General features: G+C 40.3%; 1 protein-coding gene and 1 non-coding gene across 5 annotated transcripts in view; both read left to right on the top strand.

Moving 5' to 3' along the window:
* Positions 1-19,110, top strand: part of SVEP1 (sushi, von Willebrand factor type A, EGF and pentraxin domain containing 1) — a 193,181-nt gene extending 174,071 nt beyond the window's left edge. For 3 of the 4 annotated variants that reach the window (XM_025888607.2, XM_073876569.1, XM_073876571.1), the window contains 7 exons: positions 504-677; positions 2,008-2,184; positions 5,751-5,921; positions 7,459-7,554; positions 9,398-9,493; positions 13,876-13,969; positions 18,723-19,110. In XM_025888607.2, coding sequence (XP_025744392.2) covers positions 504-677; positions 2,008-2,184; positions 5,751-5,921; positions 7,459-7,554; positions 9,398-9,493; positions 13,876-13,969; positions 18,723-18,744 — 830 coding nt within the window. In that variant the 3' untranslated portion in view covers positions 18,745-19,110. Of the gene's footprint in view, positions 1-503; positions 678-2,007; positions 2,185-3,567; positions 4,379-5,750; positions 5,922-7,458; positions 7,555-9,397; positions 9,494-13,875; positions 13,970-18,722 lie in introns of those variants that run through there. The other variant, XM_073876570.1, reaches the window with a different exon arrangement.
* Positions 14,186-14,292, top strand: LOC112836800 (U6 spliceosomal RNA). The gene has a single exon (XR_003211568.2). It is a non-coding gene; the product is annotated as a U6 spliceosomal RNA (small nuclear RNA).
* Positions 19,111-20,340: the final 1,230 nt, after the last annotated feature.

Raw genomic sequence — 20,340 nt, forward strand, 5'->3', positions numbered from 1 at the left:
GGGGGTGGGACCCTACATCAGTATGTTTTTAAAGCTCCCAGGTAATTCCAAGATCCATGGTTCCAGTGTATGGAGTCCTCACCAAGCTGGATGAATCCCAGAAGAGTCGGTTAGCATCTAATCCACTAGCTCACAACCCTGAGTGACCATTAGAAATCATATGGGGTGCTTTTAATACCAAAAGTTAGGTCACAACACAGAGATTGTGATTCTTTTGGTCTGAGATAGGGCTTGTTCATTTATACCCTCAGCATTATTAACAACAAAAGGTGGCAATATACATAAAGATAGCTAGAGTCAACAGGCAAAATACCAATCTTTAATTGCCTACATGCATTAATCAGAACTTATACATGCTGGGTTTTTTTTCCTCCTTCAAAGCATATTTTTGTGTTTCACATAGGAGTAGGCTTTAATATTTTATATGATGCATTGAGTACCTTCAGCAATTGTAGGAGGATTGGAAGAAGCATTTAATATGAGGCTTTCATTTTTCTTTCTAGAGACCAGGTGTGAAGCTCCACTTGGGTTTCTGAACGGGGAAGCCAAGGTTGAAAACACTACTGCTGGACCCAGGGTGGTGTATTCCTGCAATAGAGGGTACAGCCTTGAAGGGGCACCCGAGGCATACTGCACTGAACACGGAGCTTGGAGCTACCCACTTCCTCTCTGCAAACGTGTGTGTTGACTCTAGAGGTTTTCATGAGATTCAGTTTCGTGATTAGTTTCCCAAATGTCTGTGCATATCCAAACCAAATACTATGGGGTATTTTTTTAAGATTTTAATTTATTTATTTGAGAGAGAGAGAGAGCACGAGCAGGGGGAGGGACAAAGGAAGAGGGAGAAGCAGACTCCCCGCTGAGCAAGGAACCCAGTGCGGGCTCCATCCCAGGACCCCGAGATCATGACCTGAGCCGAAGGCAGACGCTTAACCAACTGAGCCACCCAGGCGCCCCTACTATGGGGTATTTTTAAGATCTATTCATATTATCTGGAATATCCAGTCTGAGAATCAGCTCTCATCAGATTCCTTGGATTATTACAGGTAGTCCAAGGCACTAATAAAAAAAAGTGTGCTTAATGAAAAAATTTTGACATAATTGTATAAGGAATTTGATTAAGGATGTGAAAAGGGTGAAGAAAGAATATATTAATGTGCAATTTTAATACAATAAAGTATATATAAATATAGTAAATGAAGATAACTAGTTATAAGCATTAGAATGAAAACAATATTCACATGCAAGATCTAAATTTGAGAGGGCTCTGGTTATTTAAAGTATTATAATGCAGTAACTGAGTCTTTAGGATTCAGCTGATACCTGCTTCACTCATAAAGACTTCTTTGAAAATCGGAAAAACCGAAACTGCTGAAATATGTTGATGTGTGTCATACACTTGCACTGAGAAATCTTTGTGCTATAATCATTTTTTGTTTTTGCTTCTGATGTATAAAATGAATCCATTTTATGAATAAGCCTTGCAAACTCTGCAATTTAAGTTATAATATCCTGTGTAAGTAGTGTGAATCTGAAGTTTTATTCAGCTCACTTAGAAAAGTCTGATGATTCTCTAGGGCATCCTTCTGAAGGATGTTCAATAAAAGAAAGTAAAGTGACAATGAGAAGATTTTACTCTGCATTCCTAATATTCTTCAAAAACCAAAGGAATGTTTAATGCACTCCCTGATTTCTAACACACCTATTCTTTCCACAGTGTTGGGCCATAATTTCAAACAACTATTTAATTTGCCATCTTAGAATTTTAGGACAATGTGTTAGTGGTTGAATAACTTGAGGTTTTCAGATCTGATCTGATCTTATCCTTCAAAATAATTTCATGTGGATGTAAAACACATTTTTTAATGTTTGAAGTTCTGTATTTTTAAGCCTCATATTATCATCACTGAGAACCCAGCTCCAGAGGGCTCATCATACTCTGCCTTTAAAGAAATGAATTAAGAAGAGAAGGAGAATATCAGTAAGCATTTTTTTTCTGTTTAACAGCAAATCCATGTCCTGTTCCTTTTGTGATTCCCGAGAATGCTCTGCTTTCTGAAAAGGAGTTTTATGTTGATCAGAACGTGTCCGTCAAGTGTAGGGAAGGCTTCCTGCTCCAAGGCCAAGGCATCATTACCTGTAACCCCGACGAGACGTGGACGCTGACAAGTGCCAAATGTGAAAGTAAGTAAATGCGCAGGTGGATTCCAGCTCATTTCATTAGTGCAGAATGTTTTCTCATCCTTGTGAGATATTTTCAATCAAGTAACTTAAATGTAGATATTTATATCTCTGTCTTATGGTTATCAGCTTCTCTGTTGACAATTTTTAAAATTAAAAAAAAAGATCTTTGAGTTCCAAACATAAAAAGAAAAAACTTTCCAGAAATAGGCTAAAACCTATCTGGCCAGGATTCACTGAACAGATTTTCAAAATATGTTCTTCTAGGAATGAGCAAAATATTAAATCTAAAATATATTTTTTTCCCAGGGCACCTGGCTGCCTCAGTGGATACAGCACGCAGCTCTTGATCTCGGGGTCATGAATTTCAAGCCCCAGCTTGAGCGTAGAGGTTACTTTTATTTATTAATTTTTTTTAAAGATTTTATTTATTTATTTGACAGAGAGAGACACAGTGAGAGAGGGAACACAAGCAGGAGGAGTTGGAGAGGGAGAAGCAGGCTTCCCCGTGGAGCAGGGAGCCCAATGTGAGGCTCAATCCCAGGACGCTGGGATCACGACCTGAGCTGAAGGCAGACGCTTAATGACTGAGCCACCCGTGCACCCCAAGCATAGAGATTACTTTTAAAAAATTAAATAAAATACATATTTTTCCCATATTCTGAGAGTCCCCAAACTATCCTTTAACAGGCTATGGATGCTTTGCAATACAAAAATTATTCCACAGTTGTTCTCAAACTTGAACCATCTAGAAGACTTGTTTAAAACAGATTTCTGGGCCGCTCTCCGGAATGTCTGATTCAGTACTCTGGGGTGAGGCCTGAGAATGTGCATTTCAAACAAGTTTCCAGGTGTTGCTGCTGGAGATACTGGTCCTGGAACCACAGTTTGAGAGCCTCTGGGCTCGCACCATGTTGATACAAAACACACAATCCGGCAGCATCTCTTGCTGCCTTGTGATAACTCTTGATATCTCTTCACACACATTTTCTGCACTTAAAACATCTCCCCTGCCCAACTTCCTACCCTCCGGCTCCCTTGTCGTCCAAGCTACTCCCTCTGTAGCAATCAATTAACAAATATTCATTGAGTCTAACCAGATGCAGAACACTGGGCTACATAGTCTAGGAACATATCATGCCTGCAATAACCCTCTTCAGAACACTTGCCCTCCAGTTAAGAAGAAATATGTGTGTGAAGGCCACGGGGATTGTGGAGTCAGAGAAGACCTGGGTTTGAATTCTGTCCTCAAAACTTTCTAAATCTAAACTTATGCCAGTGCCCTAACTTCTCTGAGCCTTAGGGCTCTCATGTGTTAATAGCCCCGATAACACCTATCTTACAGGTTTGTTTTGAAGAATAAATGAATCGGTGTATTTCTTCCAGCAACATCTCTTGACAGGAAGAGATACACCAATAGCCCAAGTGCCTGAATTTCAACTAGCGGTCTACCACAGCATTAGAATTTTGATTTTACTCCAGGAAATATGTACTGTACTTTTAGCCTTATGAAGTCTACTCCCACGGAAGTGGGAAGAACTACGTATGTATAAGCTTTGACCACCAGCCTGAACTGAAGCAGGCCAAGTGGCCTGATTCTGCACACGTACCCCCACGTTGGTCTCGGCTCCCTGAGACGTTCCACTCAGAGCACCGGAAGGCAGAGTAAGGAGAGACATGCGCACTGGTGCATGCCTTCTGATTCCCCCATGTTCTTGAGAGGCTCAGGGGTTGCCTTGGAGAGAAGGAGACAGTTTCTACCCCTGTTTGCTATCCTCAATCCCTCTTTTGCATTTTTTATTAAACAGAAGGCCTCTGGCTTAGAAGAAAATCTCTTCCCTGAGGGACATGAGCAACAACTTACCTCATTCTTTTCACCTCATCCTCATATTTATCTTTACAAATCAGTGATTAAAATTTAGCGTGTGTGGGAATCACCTAGGGAGGGTAGGTAAGATGCAGACTCACAAACTAGAAACTCCCGAAATTTTCACTTCTGGCAAGAACCCAAGATGATTCCCGTATAGGTCGTCTGAAATCCGTGCTTTGGTCACTTCAGTAATCCAGCCACCAGCTCGCCATGACCTTTCTATCTGCCGCTGCCCCAGCCTGGAAGCTCTTTCCCTCCAATCTACTCAAGCTCTAGAGCCTAGTGAAACGCCACTTTCACTGCACTTTGTACCCTGATAAGCATAATTAGTCACATTCACTTTGATTTTCCTATAGTATAGTATCCAGGCCTGTACAACAGCTCTTTTTAAGTTGCCCATCATTCTGCTACTTGTCTGAACAAAGGGACCGCATTTTCTTTTTTTTTTTTTTTTTAAAGATTTTATTTATTTATTTGAGAGGGAGAATGAGATAGAGAGAGCATGAGAGAGGGGAGGGTCAGAGGGAGAAGGAGACTCCCCACTGAGCAGGGAGCCCGATGCGGGACTCGATCCTGGGACTCCAGGGTCATGACCTGAGCCGAAGGCAGTCGCTTAACCAACTGAGCCACCCAGGCACCCCGGGACCGCATTTTCTTTATTGGTTTCTTTCCAGTTTCTGATCCACAGTAGGCATTAATACATATTTGATATCTGACTCACTGAATTAACGTTTGTAACCACCTTAGAAGGAAAAGAAAATTCAGAAAAAAACATACACATTGTCATCCCCTCTGACAAGTTCTGAATAGTAGTATGACCACAAAGTGACCTTTTAGAATTCATGGAGAGTCATCCAAAAGTTAAACTTTACACAAACAGGATACTGATTGGAGTCCCAGCTCCAATCCAGTCCTTGTCTCATGAGCCACCCCAGAATAACTCTAGTTACCTCAAGGCTTCTCAAGGCAAAATTAGTTATAAAATTTTTTATTTAAATATACAGTACACGTCGCTTCTAAAAGAGAGGATTATCATTCAATCTCACATATTTCAAAAGCAAAGAGTCACTGTGTTACCATCTTGAAAAGAAGGAAACTGATGTGAAACCTTGAAACCTCGAATGTCATAATCTTCATCAAGGGGTGTAAACTGAGTATGGACAGGCCAGAGACAATACTCATTTATTCATTTTCGAACATGTCTCAAGAGCCCACTGCATACCAGGTGCTGTCCTAGGCACTAATAAAATGGCCCTGATGGAATATACAGTAGTGCAATTCATGATCTTTACTCTAAAACAATAGACTACATATAACCCCCATGCTTCTCCCTTTCTAATTTGATCAGCATCCTGCATGAACGTTCTCTTGGAAGCCACCTCTTTGGCAATCCACAAAAGCTCATTCTTGGGCTCCTAGAGACTTCTTGCCTGAGTAAAAAAAAAAAATAGAAGCTCAGCTTCAGCATTTGAATCAGAAGACAAAACTTTTGATCCTGCACCTCTCATTTTTCTATACAGCAGCAGATTATGCTTTTAGTTCCTACTATCTTTTATTTATTATACAGGTGAAAAGGTAACTTTATATATTTTATCTTTGCTCTTTAAATTAATTCAGTCTTTGAGAGGAGACTGTGTTCTCTTCCATCCACTGGCTGGGTTAGCAGCACAGGCTTCATTGTGGTTTTGTTTTCCTGTAGAAATATCCTGTGGTCCACCAACTCATGTAGAAAACGCGATTGCTCGAGGCATACATTATCAGTATGGGGACATGATCACCTACTCGTGTTACAGTGGATACATGTTGGAGGGTTCCCTAAGGAGTGTTTGCCTAGAGAACGGAACCTGGACATCACCTCCTGTTTGCAGAGGTAAGGGAATCTTTGAATGGTTATTTCTCAGGGAAGCTGTAGGGAAATGCATATCAAAGTCTGATAAGGCCAACAGCTAGGATGCATGCTCTTTTACTTTTCCTTGGCTTTAAATTTTCCCTTGACATCTATGTCATTTTCCTTAACTTTATGGGTTTGAGTTTTGAAAGCTTTCATACAGAACTCTGGCCCAGCACACAGCCCCTTCCTGAGTCAATCACGGCTCCTCAGTTCAAGTGTTCTCTCAGAGTGTTCTCCAGCTGCTAGGGGAGCTGTGTTATGTGTGAGCCATGAGGGCACTTCTTGGACAGTCAGGTGGTTCCAGTAGATTCCAGTTCTACCCCCCATCCTGGGCAGACTCCTAGCCCCACTGGAGATGGGGTAGCCCGTCTGGTGGGCAGAGTAAGACACAAGAGGTACTGGGCAGCCCCAGGGAGGTGGAGCTCACCCCAGGGTCTCCCTGGCCATGTTGGGGGCTGGTGACAAGCACGCCATCCATGCTTATATCAGCACTGCTGTCCCTTCACTTGCTGGATTGAATTTGCCAACCCAAGGATGAATTTTGTGTGTGAATTCAATAAAATTTCCTTGGGGGAACAAGGGAACAAGGTTCTGTGCTTAAAATTCTGCAAAATTGAAAGAGGTAGATAATGAGGCATCCTAGTAGGTCCTAAAACTTACACTTTTTTTTACAAACCATAATGATTGTTCCAGTCTACAAATATTGACTGAAAGTCAAGAGCTATGCTAGTGAACAAGACAAACATAACCAAGGAACTAAAAGAAAAATCAAATTGTTGAGTAGGTTTTCCACATGGCCACATGGGCCACGGTCAGATTTGGATTTAGGGTGAAAAGGCCAGAGTCTTTAATGACCCGTTGGGGCTGAGAGAATTGAGGAGATCAATGAATGAATGGCATGAGCCTCAAAAGAGACAAGGGTGATTGCAGAAGAAGGGAGATGAACTGTCTGAAAGCAACAATGAGAAACGAGATCACTAACACATGAGATGTAAGAAAATGAGAGGGCAGCGAAGGAGGTGACATCCTCATAGAGTAGCCCAGGCTTCACTTCAAATCAGAAGTTAAATGAGAGATGTGTGTCTGCTGGCTGGCTTGCTTGTTCCTTCATGTGCTTGCTTTAAGACGGAGCGACAGTGGCAGCACCAAAGAGCTATCGACCAGACCAACAAAGGGCACCTTAGGAAGGGCATTCTCAGATCTTCTGAAAGAGGCATTTCCCCTGGTCCAGACCAAAAGAAATTACCTTTTATCTAAACCACCTTGTCCCCTTCTGCCCTGAATCCCCAGATTACTAAAGTTTTGGAAAGCCATATCCTCAGAACTACCCAAGTTGATTTATGCACCTTTCCAAGAGCCCTCATGTCCCTGACTGAATCTTGAGATTCAGTTTTGTTTCTCTTCCGTAAAGCTTGACTCTAGGAAATGTTATGAAGTGTAAATAAGGAATCCTATTTTCCAACAAATGCCCTTCCATAATTCCCTCGGTTTATGATCCATCCTGCTTCTTTTCTAGCTGTCTGTCGATTCCCATGTCAGAATGGAGGTATCTGCCAACGCCCCAATGCTTGTTCCTGTCCAGATGGCTGGATGGGGCGCCTCTGTGAAGAACGTGAGTCTGTCCTCAAACCTTAACATGTTATGTCCTTCACTTTTGAGTCCTGATAATTTGCCTGGAAGCTGCCAACTCAGGGGAGTTACTAGGAACTGGCTTTACTGGTTGAAGGAATTCATTTGCTTAAATCCTGCAGCAGACCAGACAAGAGGGCCTAGAGTCGATCTGAATATGTCAATTAGTTGCAAAAGATCTAGAATATAAGTGACCTTGAAAATATAGTCATCGTGATCCACCCAGAGCCATCTCCACATGCCTCCTGTCACAAATTCCCAAGAATCCTCTTTAGAAGGACCTTACAGTAGAGGGTTTCCCAGCCTCTATCCTCCCCATCTCAAGTCCATTTATGTGCTATGCCTCTCATTGCTGCCGTTGGGATAAATTCAGGGCATTGCATAACACCGTACTTTGTATGTAGTATTTGCAGCCTGCCATTCACTCTTTTTCATTAGGGGTAGTTCTTCCCAACTAAGAAAATAGGGAAAGTGGGCACTCCGGTCTCTATATAATGTTTAGTAAATTAATATAGAATTTTGATCCTTATAAAAATGCATTTGAATTTGAACTTCCAGGAGAATGGAAATAAGTGGTTTTAAATGTTTTTTTTTTTTTGTCTAAACTGTAGACATTTGTTTCAATATCTTAAAATATATATATGAGGATAAAATGATTTCATATTTCATTGGGAGCGGTGTCTGTAAATCACGTTAGGGGTCATTTGGGTGATGACCATTGGTCTATATCAGTTTTCTTGAAGGCCAGACATGTTATAAGAGATTCTAAAACTGTTTTAAGTGTAACGATTGCAACTAATCTAGAAAGGAAAATATACAATGGTAATAAATTTGGCTGCTAACAACTCACCAAAGCAAGTATTCTCACAATGATTAAGAAAGAAGAGAAATTATGTTTTTCCTCCCTCTTCTCCCCAGTCATTCCTTCCCGTTTAGGGCTCCCAAACTTGACCTGCTATAATGCTGAGAGTCCAAAGACCAGGGAAACATTTACCCTGGGGGACCCTTACAGCAAGCCTAGCTGAGCTCACTGAGCATGTGCCTGCCCTCCTGCATTAGACCAGGGCTTCCCAAGCTTTAATGTGCATACAAACCATCTGCGAGGTGTTAAATGCAGACTCTGATTCAGTAGTTCTGGGTTGGGACCTGAGCTTCTGCATTTCTAGCCAGCTCCTAGGTAATGCCAGTGCTATTGGCTTGAGAACTGTGCTTTGAGTAGCAAGCCCAGAGACAATCTCACTCCTTTTAAACAGACTGTTCCTCTTTAAAGAGCTCAGTAATTTCTAGGAAGAATGATTGCCATGGAGGGTGTAAGGGAGGCCTGATTCAGTCACCATCAGGCCTCTGCTCCAAGGAAATGAAGAGTGAGTTGTCCCATCACTGCTAATGTGTTGCCAAAATCAGCACAGGATAGCCCCTCTGACCCCATTCTGACATTTGATTCAAGACAGTAAGAGAGCCTCGAGACAGCCAAACCAGCCAAACCCTCTTGAGCACTTCATGTAAATTTGAAAAGGAAATTTGAAATGATAATAAATGGAGAACATTCTGCTTATTCTGTGAGGAGAAAGCAAAGCACTTAGCAGACATTGATTACGGTATATCCTCTCTAAAAGAGTGCATTTGGCCCTAGAGTCATTTCATGAGGCTAAAGGCCCACCCTTACTTTCCTGATTGTGTTTACTGATTAATAAATAGAACACAGCCAGGGAGACTATCTGGTGCATCATTCAGGGTTTTACTCTTCCTGGAAAATGTTTTTTTGAACACTTGAACATATCTGAGTGTGTATATTTTGATCAAATCCGTTTTGGTCTCCTTTCTAGCAATATGCATTCTCCCCTGTTTGAATGGCGGTCGCTGTGTGGCCCCTTATCAGTGTGACTGCCCACCTGGCTGGACAGGGTCCCGCTGTCATACAGGTAGGTTTTTCTCCCGGGGTTTGTTTTCGTGTTGATTTGGCTCTATGAGGCCGTAGAGGACAGTGGTGAGTGTGACTCAGATTCAGAGGTGGCAGGGAAACAAAAGGGTGCCGGAGCCTCTCAAGAATTCCTCGAGATGGTCTCTTGAATGATAGGCTCAACGCTGAAGTCTATGGCTGCATCAGAGGTACCTGTCAGGGTCGCAAACTAAAGGAGAGAATCTAAGTCAACTCAATTGTCAGCCTTCTTCGTGTCATCTGCTCTACTTTGCAGTATATCGAGAAGATGTGCAGAGGTTCAGAAGAATATTTTCATCTCTATGAAACTGAATTACTAACTTCGTGGTAACTATTTAGAAAGAACAAGGCTCTAAATAAATACCATTTGAGTTAAATCAAAGGTTCTTCGTAGACAACAGTAACAAACTGTTGTTGATTGGTGACAAACACGTCCCCTTAACCACTCTTACCTATCTCAAATATGACATTTACTTTTCTATACTTTGAGGTCTTCATTGTTGGATCATGCATCTGTCCTTGCCTTCACTAGATTATATGCCACTTGAGGGCAGGGATATCTCTTTGTGATCATTACATGCCCAGTACCTAGCATAGCGCCTGCCTATGATAGGTTTCTCATGTTGAAGAAATGGATGTTTAAAATGACAGGTTTTAACCTTTTTTCAGAAGTCTGACATTTTCAGGCAACTGTTAAAAGAGTAGCACTTGCTGTATTGATCTGGTATTCTAACACTCCACCATCCCTCCTGTAAACAATACTCATACCACCTCTGCCAGGGGCGGGGGGATGTGAAACATCAGGTGTGTTAGCAACCAGAGCTTGTTTATGAGCTCTAAGGCTGGGTGGCCATATAACTTAGCTTTCAAACTAGGACATTTTTGAGAGCAAAAGGGGTACTATTGATAAATAAACTAAGGAAATGGGAGTGACACGTACTGTCACAGCAAAATCAGATGTGTCGTGCCCCTACCAAAAGCCGAAACAGCCATCCGTGAATGTAGAGAAGGAAAAATCTACTGGAGGTTAAATGCGAGGCTTTTATTTGAAAATCTAAAAGCAATCTATAGAGCGTTTGTTTGTAACAAATCAACTTAGAGGTTTTATCTGCATTTCCCAAATTGAAGTCATGTGCAAATGCTTCTGGCCATTTCCCAGCCATCTTACTTTGCAGGTGGAGGCGTCCTTGATTCTCCCACTCCTTCCGCTGAGATTTCCAGTGTCAGCACCTTTCTGCTTCTCTCTGCACAGTACCTCCTCCATCCTACTCTGTCCCCACTGTCACCAGCTAGTAAAAGATCTCTTCTTGGAGTCACCCTCAGAGTCTACTGGTTGATCATCCTTTCCCTCCACTTCCAAGCCAAACATCATCATGTACGCCTTTCGGTGTATCTTTTTGCCCTATTGCAGAACCGAAAACGGTCCCCTCTTGTCTCTACATCCAGCCCAAATTTTTCGGCACAAATTCTTCTGACTTCCAAGGCTCCGCGTAGACTGGCTTTAGCACACTTGGTAAAACTCAACTTTCATCCAACCAATCACACACTGTTCCCTGCAGTGATGGCCTCCTGGTTACCCCCATCGCTCAGCACAGGCTCATGGTTTCCCTCTTTCCCCTACCTCTTCAAACCTTATCCAACTTCAAAAGCCCTGCCCAAGTTTCTTCTTATCTCCAAACTTGCTTTATACCACAATAATCTATTTTCTAACATCCCATTTCTATAGATATGACACAGTTAGGTACAATCTCCATTGATCTGATTTTTCTGTACTTCTTTTAGCTCCTTGGCTCCCTAACTAGCATAAGCTCCCTAATAACACTGAGCCACATAGTGTTCCTTTCTTGGAGCAGCTACCTCAGCACATATCCTGCTCACATGTCCTACATACTAAGCATACAACAGCGCATGAAACAGGAGCTCCTGACCTCCAGAATGTAACCTAGAAAAACAGGAAGGTTGCAGAATGGCCTATAAGTAGATAACTGCAGGCTAATTGAATTCTCTGGAAACGGTTATGATGACAGTGAAGATGGGTACACTAACCAAGTGCAGACATTCAGAAGTCTTCATAAGCATAGACTCAGAAGAAGAGCAAGAGTGGTCACCAAGAGAAAGATCATTCTAGTCAAAAGCATGGAAGCATAACACAGGTGTGCTCAGCATAGGAGAACTGAAGCCATAGAGGGAATGTAGAGGTGTGACTGGAAATGAAGCTGCGGAGAGGGGCAGAGCCGGAGAAGGAAATGCATTGTATGTCGAGTTCAAGATGCTGGATTATGTCCCATGAGCAAGGGAAGCCGCTGAAGGGTTTTAAGCAGGAAAGTCACGTGATGAGATTTTCTTTTAGAAAAGTGATTTTGGCAGCAGTATGGAAAATGGCAGAAAGCAAGACTTAACCATGGGGAGCCCACTTAGGAAGTTAACAAAGCAGAATTGGCAAGATGTAATGAAGTCTGGAAAAATGATAACTGAAAAGGGTGGATTTGAGAGAAGTTAGGGAGGTGTCTCACTACTTGGTTATAGATTTGTTGTGGAAGTAAAAGTCTGAGATTAATCAAGACTGATACATGTTTTGGGCCCCTGAGGTGAAGGTACTGCCGTTTACTGAGATAGAGAACCCAAGATGAGCAGGTCTGAAGGTACAGATGAGGAGTTAAGTATGCACATGCTGAGTTTGAGGAGCCTGTGAAACATACAAGGGAGAGGTCTGATAAGCAGTGGAATGATGGTTTGGGTTCCCAGAAGATACATCTGGATTGAAGATAGCAATATGTAAGTCATCACTGGAAAACATTCATGGAGAAAAACATAAGATTGTACAGAAGGCACATCGCATGAGAAGGTAGCCCAAAGTGGAACATTGGGGCCATCCCTGTTATAGGGAAGGAGGAAGGTGTTTTATGCTGTTAGGCAAGGAAGTAAAATGAATTTGTTAGTACAGTCAGAAACCACTCAATCATCATGCTATTGAAAAGGAGTGGGGCGGCTGGATCGCTCAGTCAGTTGAGTGTCCGACTCCTGATTTCGGCTCAGGTCCTGATCTCAGGGTTGTAAGATCGAGCCCCACATCGAGCTCCACGCTCAGCATGGAGTCTGCTTGAGATACTTTCTCCCTTTCCCTCTGTCCCTCCCCCAAATCATGTGTGCTGTCTCTCTCTAAAATAAGTAAATAAATCTTTAAAAATAAAAGGAAAGAAAAGGAGTCATTTTTTTTTATTAGTAAGCAGAATCTATGGAGAGTTAGTTTTCAATGATTGGGTTTTATTTTTGCTCTTTTTAATCCTGCTTTGTTTCATAATTTCCTCTTTATTATGTGGCAGGTACATGCGTTCTGTTGGCCCACTCCTACTCTTTAACTCCCCAAGAGAGCTCCCCGAGGATGAGGGCAGGGTTTTTTATTTGTCCTCTCTCTTCCCACCCAGTGCTTGCTTGTCAAGGTGGACGAATGATTAAAGAAATGACATTTATTTATCTCACCAAAGATGAGTTTTTCATCTGGGAAGCCTGCTTCTCCATGCTATAATGAGGCCGAAACATTTCTCATTTCCAGCCTTCTTCCAACAGGAATTTTATTTTCTTCCTTGAGGAAGTTCTCCTTTTTCTTTGTTATGTTAAACTTGTGGGTGTTAGTTCCTCATCAGTTTTTAGCATCCATAAGTTTTTTACAAGTAGATACATGCAATTGAAGAGTGTGGTTATGATGCAGTGGATTTGTGAGAAAGGTGCCTATATTGTAAATCTTTAGGTATTCACTCAGGGTTTTATCCGTGGCTAATTTTTAATTCTATTCCAGGTTCTGTAATTCCAGCTGAAGATGGTAAAAGCCATGAAATGTGTTTTCTAGCAAATACAAAGAACTTGTGAATCATCTGCTATTTTTATTTATTTGTTTGCTTTGCTTTTTGTTATTTTAGATCATCCATATGTCTGATTGTCTTAAGAGTTGGTGTCTGGTGTCTAGAATTCGCTGCTAGCTCTCTCAAGTGATATATAGTCTAATTGAGCATATGAAAATTTGCAGTTCAAAACTGTATATGTCAGATTGGTTGCAAAAAGAATAAATGAGAAAAATCAGTGGATTTAATGTTATCAGCAAAGGTTTTAATACACAGGTGTAGGACTTAACCTGGAGCTTAAATATGAGAATTGCCTGGCTTGGAGAGAAAAAGGGAGAGGGTGGGTGGTGTCACATAACGACATGAGGTCAAACAAAGTGGCAGAAATGTGTAATACAAATAGTGGGTGGGGAATGGCAGTGGTTAGAGCGGAAAACAGAGTCAGATCTTATTCTACGTGCCTTTGTTGAATATCTTCCGACTTGCTAAGTATTAATTAAATAAATGCATGAATTTTTCATTCCAGCTGTTTGCCAGTCTCCCTGCTTAAATGGTGGAAAGTGCATAAGACCAAACCGATGTCACTGTCTCTCAGCTTGGACAGGACATGACTGCTCCAGGTACGGCAATCAAAAATGAATGTTTCTATACAACTCTTAAAAAGGTCAAAATTCACGGGATGTTTGTCCCAAAAGCCAGAAGGTATCTCTAGTTTAAGGATAAGTTTTTTACCTTCAAAAATGTCCATTTTCAGATACTCTCTAAATTTGAACTAGAGCCAACACAAAGAAATATTAGTTAAGAATTGACAAAATATCTCAAAAATAAATAATCTTGTGCTCACTTTGGCAGCATGTAAACTAAAATTGGAACAATTCAGAGAAGGTTGGCATGGCCCGTTTAAAAGGATGACATGCAAACTCATGAAACATTCCATATTTTTCCACCAAAAAAAAGAAAAAAGAGTTAATTAAACAAATAAATTAACTGCCTTCTTGAACAGAAGATTGCATCATTCATATGTAAGGATGTAAAATAAATAATAAACTCAATACATCGTATTGATGTTCACTTGCATTCCTGATTACAGTAAAAAATGGTATTGAAATTGATAAGAAATGTTTGTTTTTAAAGTCAAAAATCTTGTTTCATATTTCTAGTGTATGTATATGCAGTATTTAATTGACTAAAAAAATTTATGTAAAAATATGTCTTCCAATTGGTTTCTCATTTCTTTTTTTTTTTTAAGATTTTATTTATTTATTTGACAGAGAGAGAGACACAGGGAGAGAGGGAACACAAGCAGGGGGAGTGGGAGAGGGAGAAGCAGGCTTCCCACGGAGCAGGGAGCCAGACGCAGGGCTTGATCCCAGGACCCTGGGATCATGACCTGAGCCGAAGGCAGATGTTTAACAACTGAGCCACCCAGGCAGCCCTGACTTCTCATTTCTAAGCAGATAAATATCATAGTTGAGAAAAGATTATCACAAAAATAAGTCTAAGGGAAAATAGTTAAAAATAATTTAAACTTTTTTTAATGAAGTATAACTGATATCCATTAAATTAGTTTCAGGTATACAACATAATGATTTGATATTCGTATATATATTGCAAAATGATTATCACAACAGATCTAGTTAGCATCCATCACCACACAGTTACAAAATGTTCTTCTCCTGGTAAAACTTTTAAGATTTACTATCTTAGCAACTTTCAAATATGCAATACAGTGTTATTAACTACAGTCACCATGCTATACATGACATCCCCATGACTATTTTATAACTGGAAGTTTGTACCTTTTGTCTCCTTTCACACATTTCAACCACCCCCCACCCCGTGCTTCTGGCAACCACCAATCTGTTCTCTGCATTATGAGGGGTTTTTTTGGTTTGGTTTTTTAAGTGAGAGCATATGGTATTTGTCTTTCCCTGTCCAACTTATTTCACTTAGCATAATGCCCTCAAGGGCCATCCATGTTGTTGTAAATGGCAAGTTTACATTTCTTATGGCTGAATAGTATTTCTGTGTGTGTGTGTGTGTATGTGTGTGTATCATATTTTCTTTATTCATCCATCAGTGGACACTTAGGTTGTTTTCATATATTGCCTATTGTAAATCATGCTGCAATGAACATGGTGGCACATATATCTTTTCGAGTTAGTAGTTTCATTTTCTTCAGATAAATACCCAGAAGTAGAAGTAGAATTGCTGGGTTGTATGGCAGTTTTAGTTTTAATTTTTAATTTTTTGAGCAACCTCCATACCATTTTGCACAGTGGCTGCACCAATTCCCATTCCCACCAACAGTGAATTAGTGTTCTCTTTTCTCCACATTCTTGCTGCATCTTGTTCTTTCTTGTCTTTTTGATAATAGCCATTCCAACAGGTGTGAGGTGATACCTCATTGTGGCGTTGATCTGCATTCCCCTGATGATTGATGATGTTGAGCATCTTCATGTACCTGTTGGCCTTCTATATGTCATCTTTGGAAAAAATGTCTATTCAAATCCTCTGCCTATTTTTTAATCTAATTGTTTGGGTTGTGTTTTGGTTTTGGGTTTTTGGTTTTCGGGGGTTTTTTTTGTTTTGTATTTTTGTTTGTTTTTTGCCATTGGGTTGTATAAGCTCTTTCTATATTTTGGGTAGTAATCTCTTATCAGATACATGATCCCATTCAGTAGGTTGCCTTTTCATCTTGTTGATGGTTTCCTTTGCTGTGCAGGTTAGTTTGATGTAGACCCACTTGTTGATTTTTGCTTTTGTTGCCTTTGCTTTTGCTGTCAAATCCAAAAAATTCATCACCAAGACCAATGTCAAGGAGCTTGCCACCTATGCTTTCTTCTAGGAGTCTTATGGTTTCAGCTCTTTTATTCAAGCCTTTAATCCATTTTGGGTTAATTTTTATGTATGATTAAGAAAGTGGTCCAGTTTCATCCTTTTGCGTGTGGCTGTCCAGTTTTCCCAAGACCATTTGTTGAAGAGATTGTTCTTTCCTCAGTGTATATTCTTGGCTTCTTTGTCATAAATTAATTGACCATCTATGCATGGGTTTATTCCTAGGCTTTTTATTCTGTTTCATTGATCTATGTGTCTGTTTTTATGCCAACACCATACTGTTTTGATTACCATAGCTTTGTAATATAGTTTGAAATCAGAGAACATGATGCGTCTAGCTTTGTTCTTCTCTCTCAAGATTTAAGCTTTTTCAAACCTCAGGAAATGTCAGACACACTACATCATGCAGTGGATAAAATATTTTCGATATTATAGCACTATCCTCACAAATGTTGAAATGTTGGAATATTACCAGCTCTATTTTAAGACTTTATATTATTGTATTACATCACTTAGATTTGTATTATGTATATTTACTTCCATCTTATAGTAATCATTAAAAACAAATGGATATTTTCATATTGACCTTAAAAAGTGGGAAATTCAGTTAACTGAAAACAACTCTAACTTTTCCATTTCCTTTTATTTCATTGTGATTAGAATATCAGAGTCAACTTACAAAGACAAAAATTTATTTAAGTACAAACTTCATTTAAAAACATCAGTCTTGTGCCAATGAATTTCTTCATATCATCCCAAGTATATACCATCTTTGCAAAGAGAAAAAATAAATTAAACCCCGAAGAGCAAAGTTGGATTGTATATGTAGAAACTTCCAAGATAAAAATGATAGTTTTACCTGAGAGCAGAGTTGAAAGAATTTAAGAAAATGAAAATCAAACTGGAATGGGTTTCTGGGGAAAAAAGAAAAGAAGAGAGAGAGGGGAAAAAAAAGAAGATAAAAGAAATAAAAATGGCAGTGACTCAAAAAGGAACAGGAAGTATTTATAACATCCTTATAATCTTAGACTTTCTATTTCAACTCCTTCATCTTATAGATAAGAAAAGGACACCCACAGTTGTTTGTGTGGTTCCGTAATATCAAAATACTCCCATAAGAGCTCTTTCTCAACTAGGGGAAGGGTAATTAGTAGCTTTTGTGAAAATACTGTCTATTAATAAAGAAAACAAAATCTAGATATTCTTATGCAAAAGTTTAATAAAGGAATCCAAATGTATATGTCCAGCAAAATAAGCTACGAGGCATATCCCATATTCAAGGGAAGGTCATCTTCCACCCAGAAGACTGGGCCAGCCCCTGCCTCCTTGTACTGTGATCGATTGTTCTAGGAGCAACATATTAGTAAGGACTCTCTTACCACAACTCTAACTAGCTTCATTAAAGAAAGGAATATGTTGTCACAATAGAAGGACCTGGCATAGAACCCAAAGACATGAGGTGGCTAAGCGTTAGTGGGACCAGACTGAGGACTAGAAAGCCTCGTAAAGCCTCTCCACCTCCCGTCTCCCTTCCTCTCTCCAGTGACCACTCCATCCTCTGCAGTGTGCTTTTCTTTGCTGTTCAGTTCAAGTGGAAGGACAGAACTGCTTACAGCGTCTACATTTTACACGTCCCACCACAGCATCCACAGAAATAGTGTGCTCACCCAGTTTAAAAATCTTAAAAATTGAAGGGCCCACCATGGATCAGTGAACCATGGTCCTAGGTTGAGTTATGTTGTACTAATGTGAAGAGTCATTTTGTCAAGATCTTTACCTTACTTTTGGGGTAAAGGGGAGAGGAAGCTGGCAATTCCCAGAAGAAAGAACCGTCTAGTATGATTCCTCTGAAATGGGAAGAGGAGAAAGTTTTTCTGAGAAATCAAAACAGTAAATGTTTCCAGACATTTTTTTTTTTTATTTCCTTCTCTCCCACAAGATTGAGTGCCTTGAAGATTGTCTCCCTCGTACTTAGTCCAGACACAGAAACAGATGCTCAGTAAAGCTTGTTCACAGATGGAAACATGTCCAGGCATCAGTGACAACTGATGGAGAAACACCCCTGTGGTATCCATTAAATCCCTCAACCTATAACCTTCTCTGCTGATGACTAAGACAGACCCGGTATTATTCCCAGTTAGTTCCGTCCTTAAGAAAGGGAGTATGTTCCTCTGATCTCTATGTGCATCTTCAGAAAATTGATCCTAAATAAATGGCATAAATAAAAACCATAAACTGTTAATGCTGTAAGGGACCTTCAGGTTCACGAAGTCCAAACTCATCATTTTACAGATAAGAGGATTATCAGACGGGAGACTGGCGACAGAGCCAGGATCAAAACTCAAGTTTCTGCTGATTCTCAGATCCTTTCATAAGGTTGGCACGTGTTCTCTCAAGGAATGATCCCCAGCCATACAAACGATGTCACGGAGGATGCCCAGGCATCTGAGACTTTCAGTCCTGTTTTCATCAGCCCCTAAGCTTTTACCTCTTCGCTTCAGTTCTTCTGTTGAATCTCTTTGTTTTTTGTTCCAGGAAAAGGAGGCCTGGGTTTTAACCACTGCACAACCAACCAGCTCTCCTAAAAGCAGGATCATCTCTTCCTGGTAGTCCTGGGCATCCTGGAACTTATGCAAAGAAATTCCAACACGGTGCTGGGTCTTGTTTTGTTTCGTAAACTTGTTATTTGGGGTTTACCTTTGTATTTTGTGTTCCATTTTGTTATTCCTTGTGACGTACTTTCTTACATGTTCCCATTTTTAAATATGCTTGTATTTTCTATATAAAAGTATATTAAATAGATGCTGCTCCACTCACAAAATGTATATACTCTGCTGTCTACTTGGGAAGTTCCTGCTATACATTTTTATTCGGTTACTTAAAATGATTTTTCGATTAAAATCTATTTTGCTATTAAATAACATTTGGCTGGATTAGTGCCATTTTGTGAGATGTCCTGGAAACAATGAAGAGGATAATGATCTTTCATCTATGCTGCTGGGACAATACAGGATCACATGCAGTGTACCGAGAAATCACAGTAAAGGAGACCCCTCATTCTAGCTCCATCTTCTTTACAGTATGTGGAACAATAAAGGTTTCCTTTTATTGAATCAGTGGGTAACTACTGGACCTTTACCACCCACCACCCAGAATGCTGCGCTGGTGCTGAGGCATAGCCTGGCTAATTCCTTGCCCAGCGTGTGGAAAGCTATAGGCAATCAACTTAGTGGATGGAGGAAAAAAGTATGGTCATGGCTCACAAAACAAAGTGGTTCCCTTCCTTCTCACAGCTGGAATAAGAAATGCAAGAACTGGAAGATGAACGGAAAACCCACTACTGGGTCATAATCCCACAGCTCACTGCTTTGGGAGATAGGAAGAGCAGGACAGAGAAAGGGAAGGAAAAAGGCAAATGGAAGAAGTTCCCCAAAACTGTGCTCCTGGTCTCACTTGCAAAAAAGAATTGATGCTGTCCAAAGCAGAGCTGAGCTCCCCCTCAATCCCCACTCCATCACTGTACTTCTGCCAGGATAAAGACTTCCCCAGACTTCTGGAAAATAAAGCCAAACACTAGATTTTGTTTAAAATAGGAAAATCACAATCAACTCACCTTCATCCTGGGAGAAATGCTCCCAAATAGGGCATGGGGTGCATTGTAACACTATGAAGAAGTGCAGGAACAATGAAAAAGATCTTGATTGTCCTAGTGGTTCTCTTCACTGCCCTGCACACCTCAGCTGTTGAATTCTTCTTTCTCCTGACATTCACTCTCTTGACCAATTTTACATGCTTATCAGTATACCTTTTATTTAGCTTATTGATGTCCCATCAACTTCCAAACTATGTTGATCTTCATCATTTATAATCATAAAACTCTCAAATAAAAGCCAAGTAACAAAAAGAAAGATGGCACCGGAAAATAGAAGCTAGGTTTCAAGCTCCTGCATTTGAAAACAAAACTCAGCTCTGAAAGTGTACCTACTAAGTACAATTTGTATTGGGTTACTTTGAATAGGTGAAAAGATCTTTATTTCATAGTAAGTTAAATTATTTGTGTTATGTAGACAGTACAGTGAAGTAAAACGTGATGCAAATGAGGTTTGCAAATAATATTTCATATCTAGAAATGTGCATAGAAATTTTCCAAACT

This window comes from Callorhinus ursinus, unplaced genomic scaffold (genome assembly GCF_003265705.2).
Source record: "Callorhinus ursinus isolate GAN/ISIS: 27379988/994484 unplaced genomic scaffold, GSC_fseal_2.0 scaffold24, whole genome shotgun sequence".
NCBI classification, from domain to species: domain Eukaryota; kingdom Metazoa; phylum Chordata; class Mammalia; order Carnivora; family Otariidae; genus Callorhinus; species Callorhinus ursinus.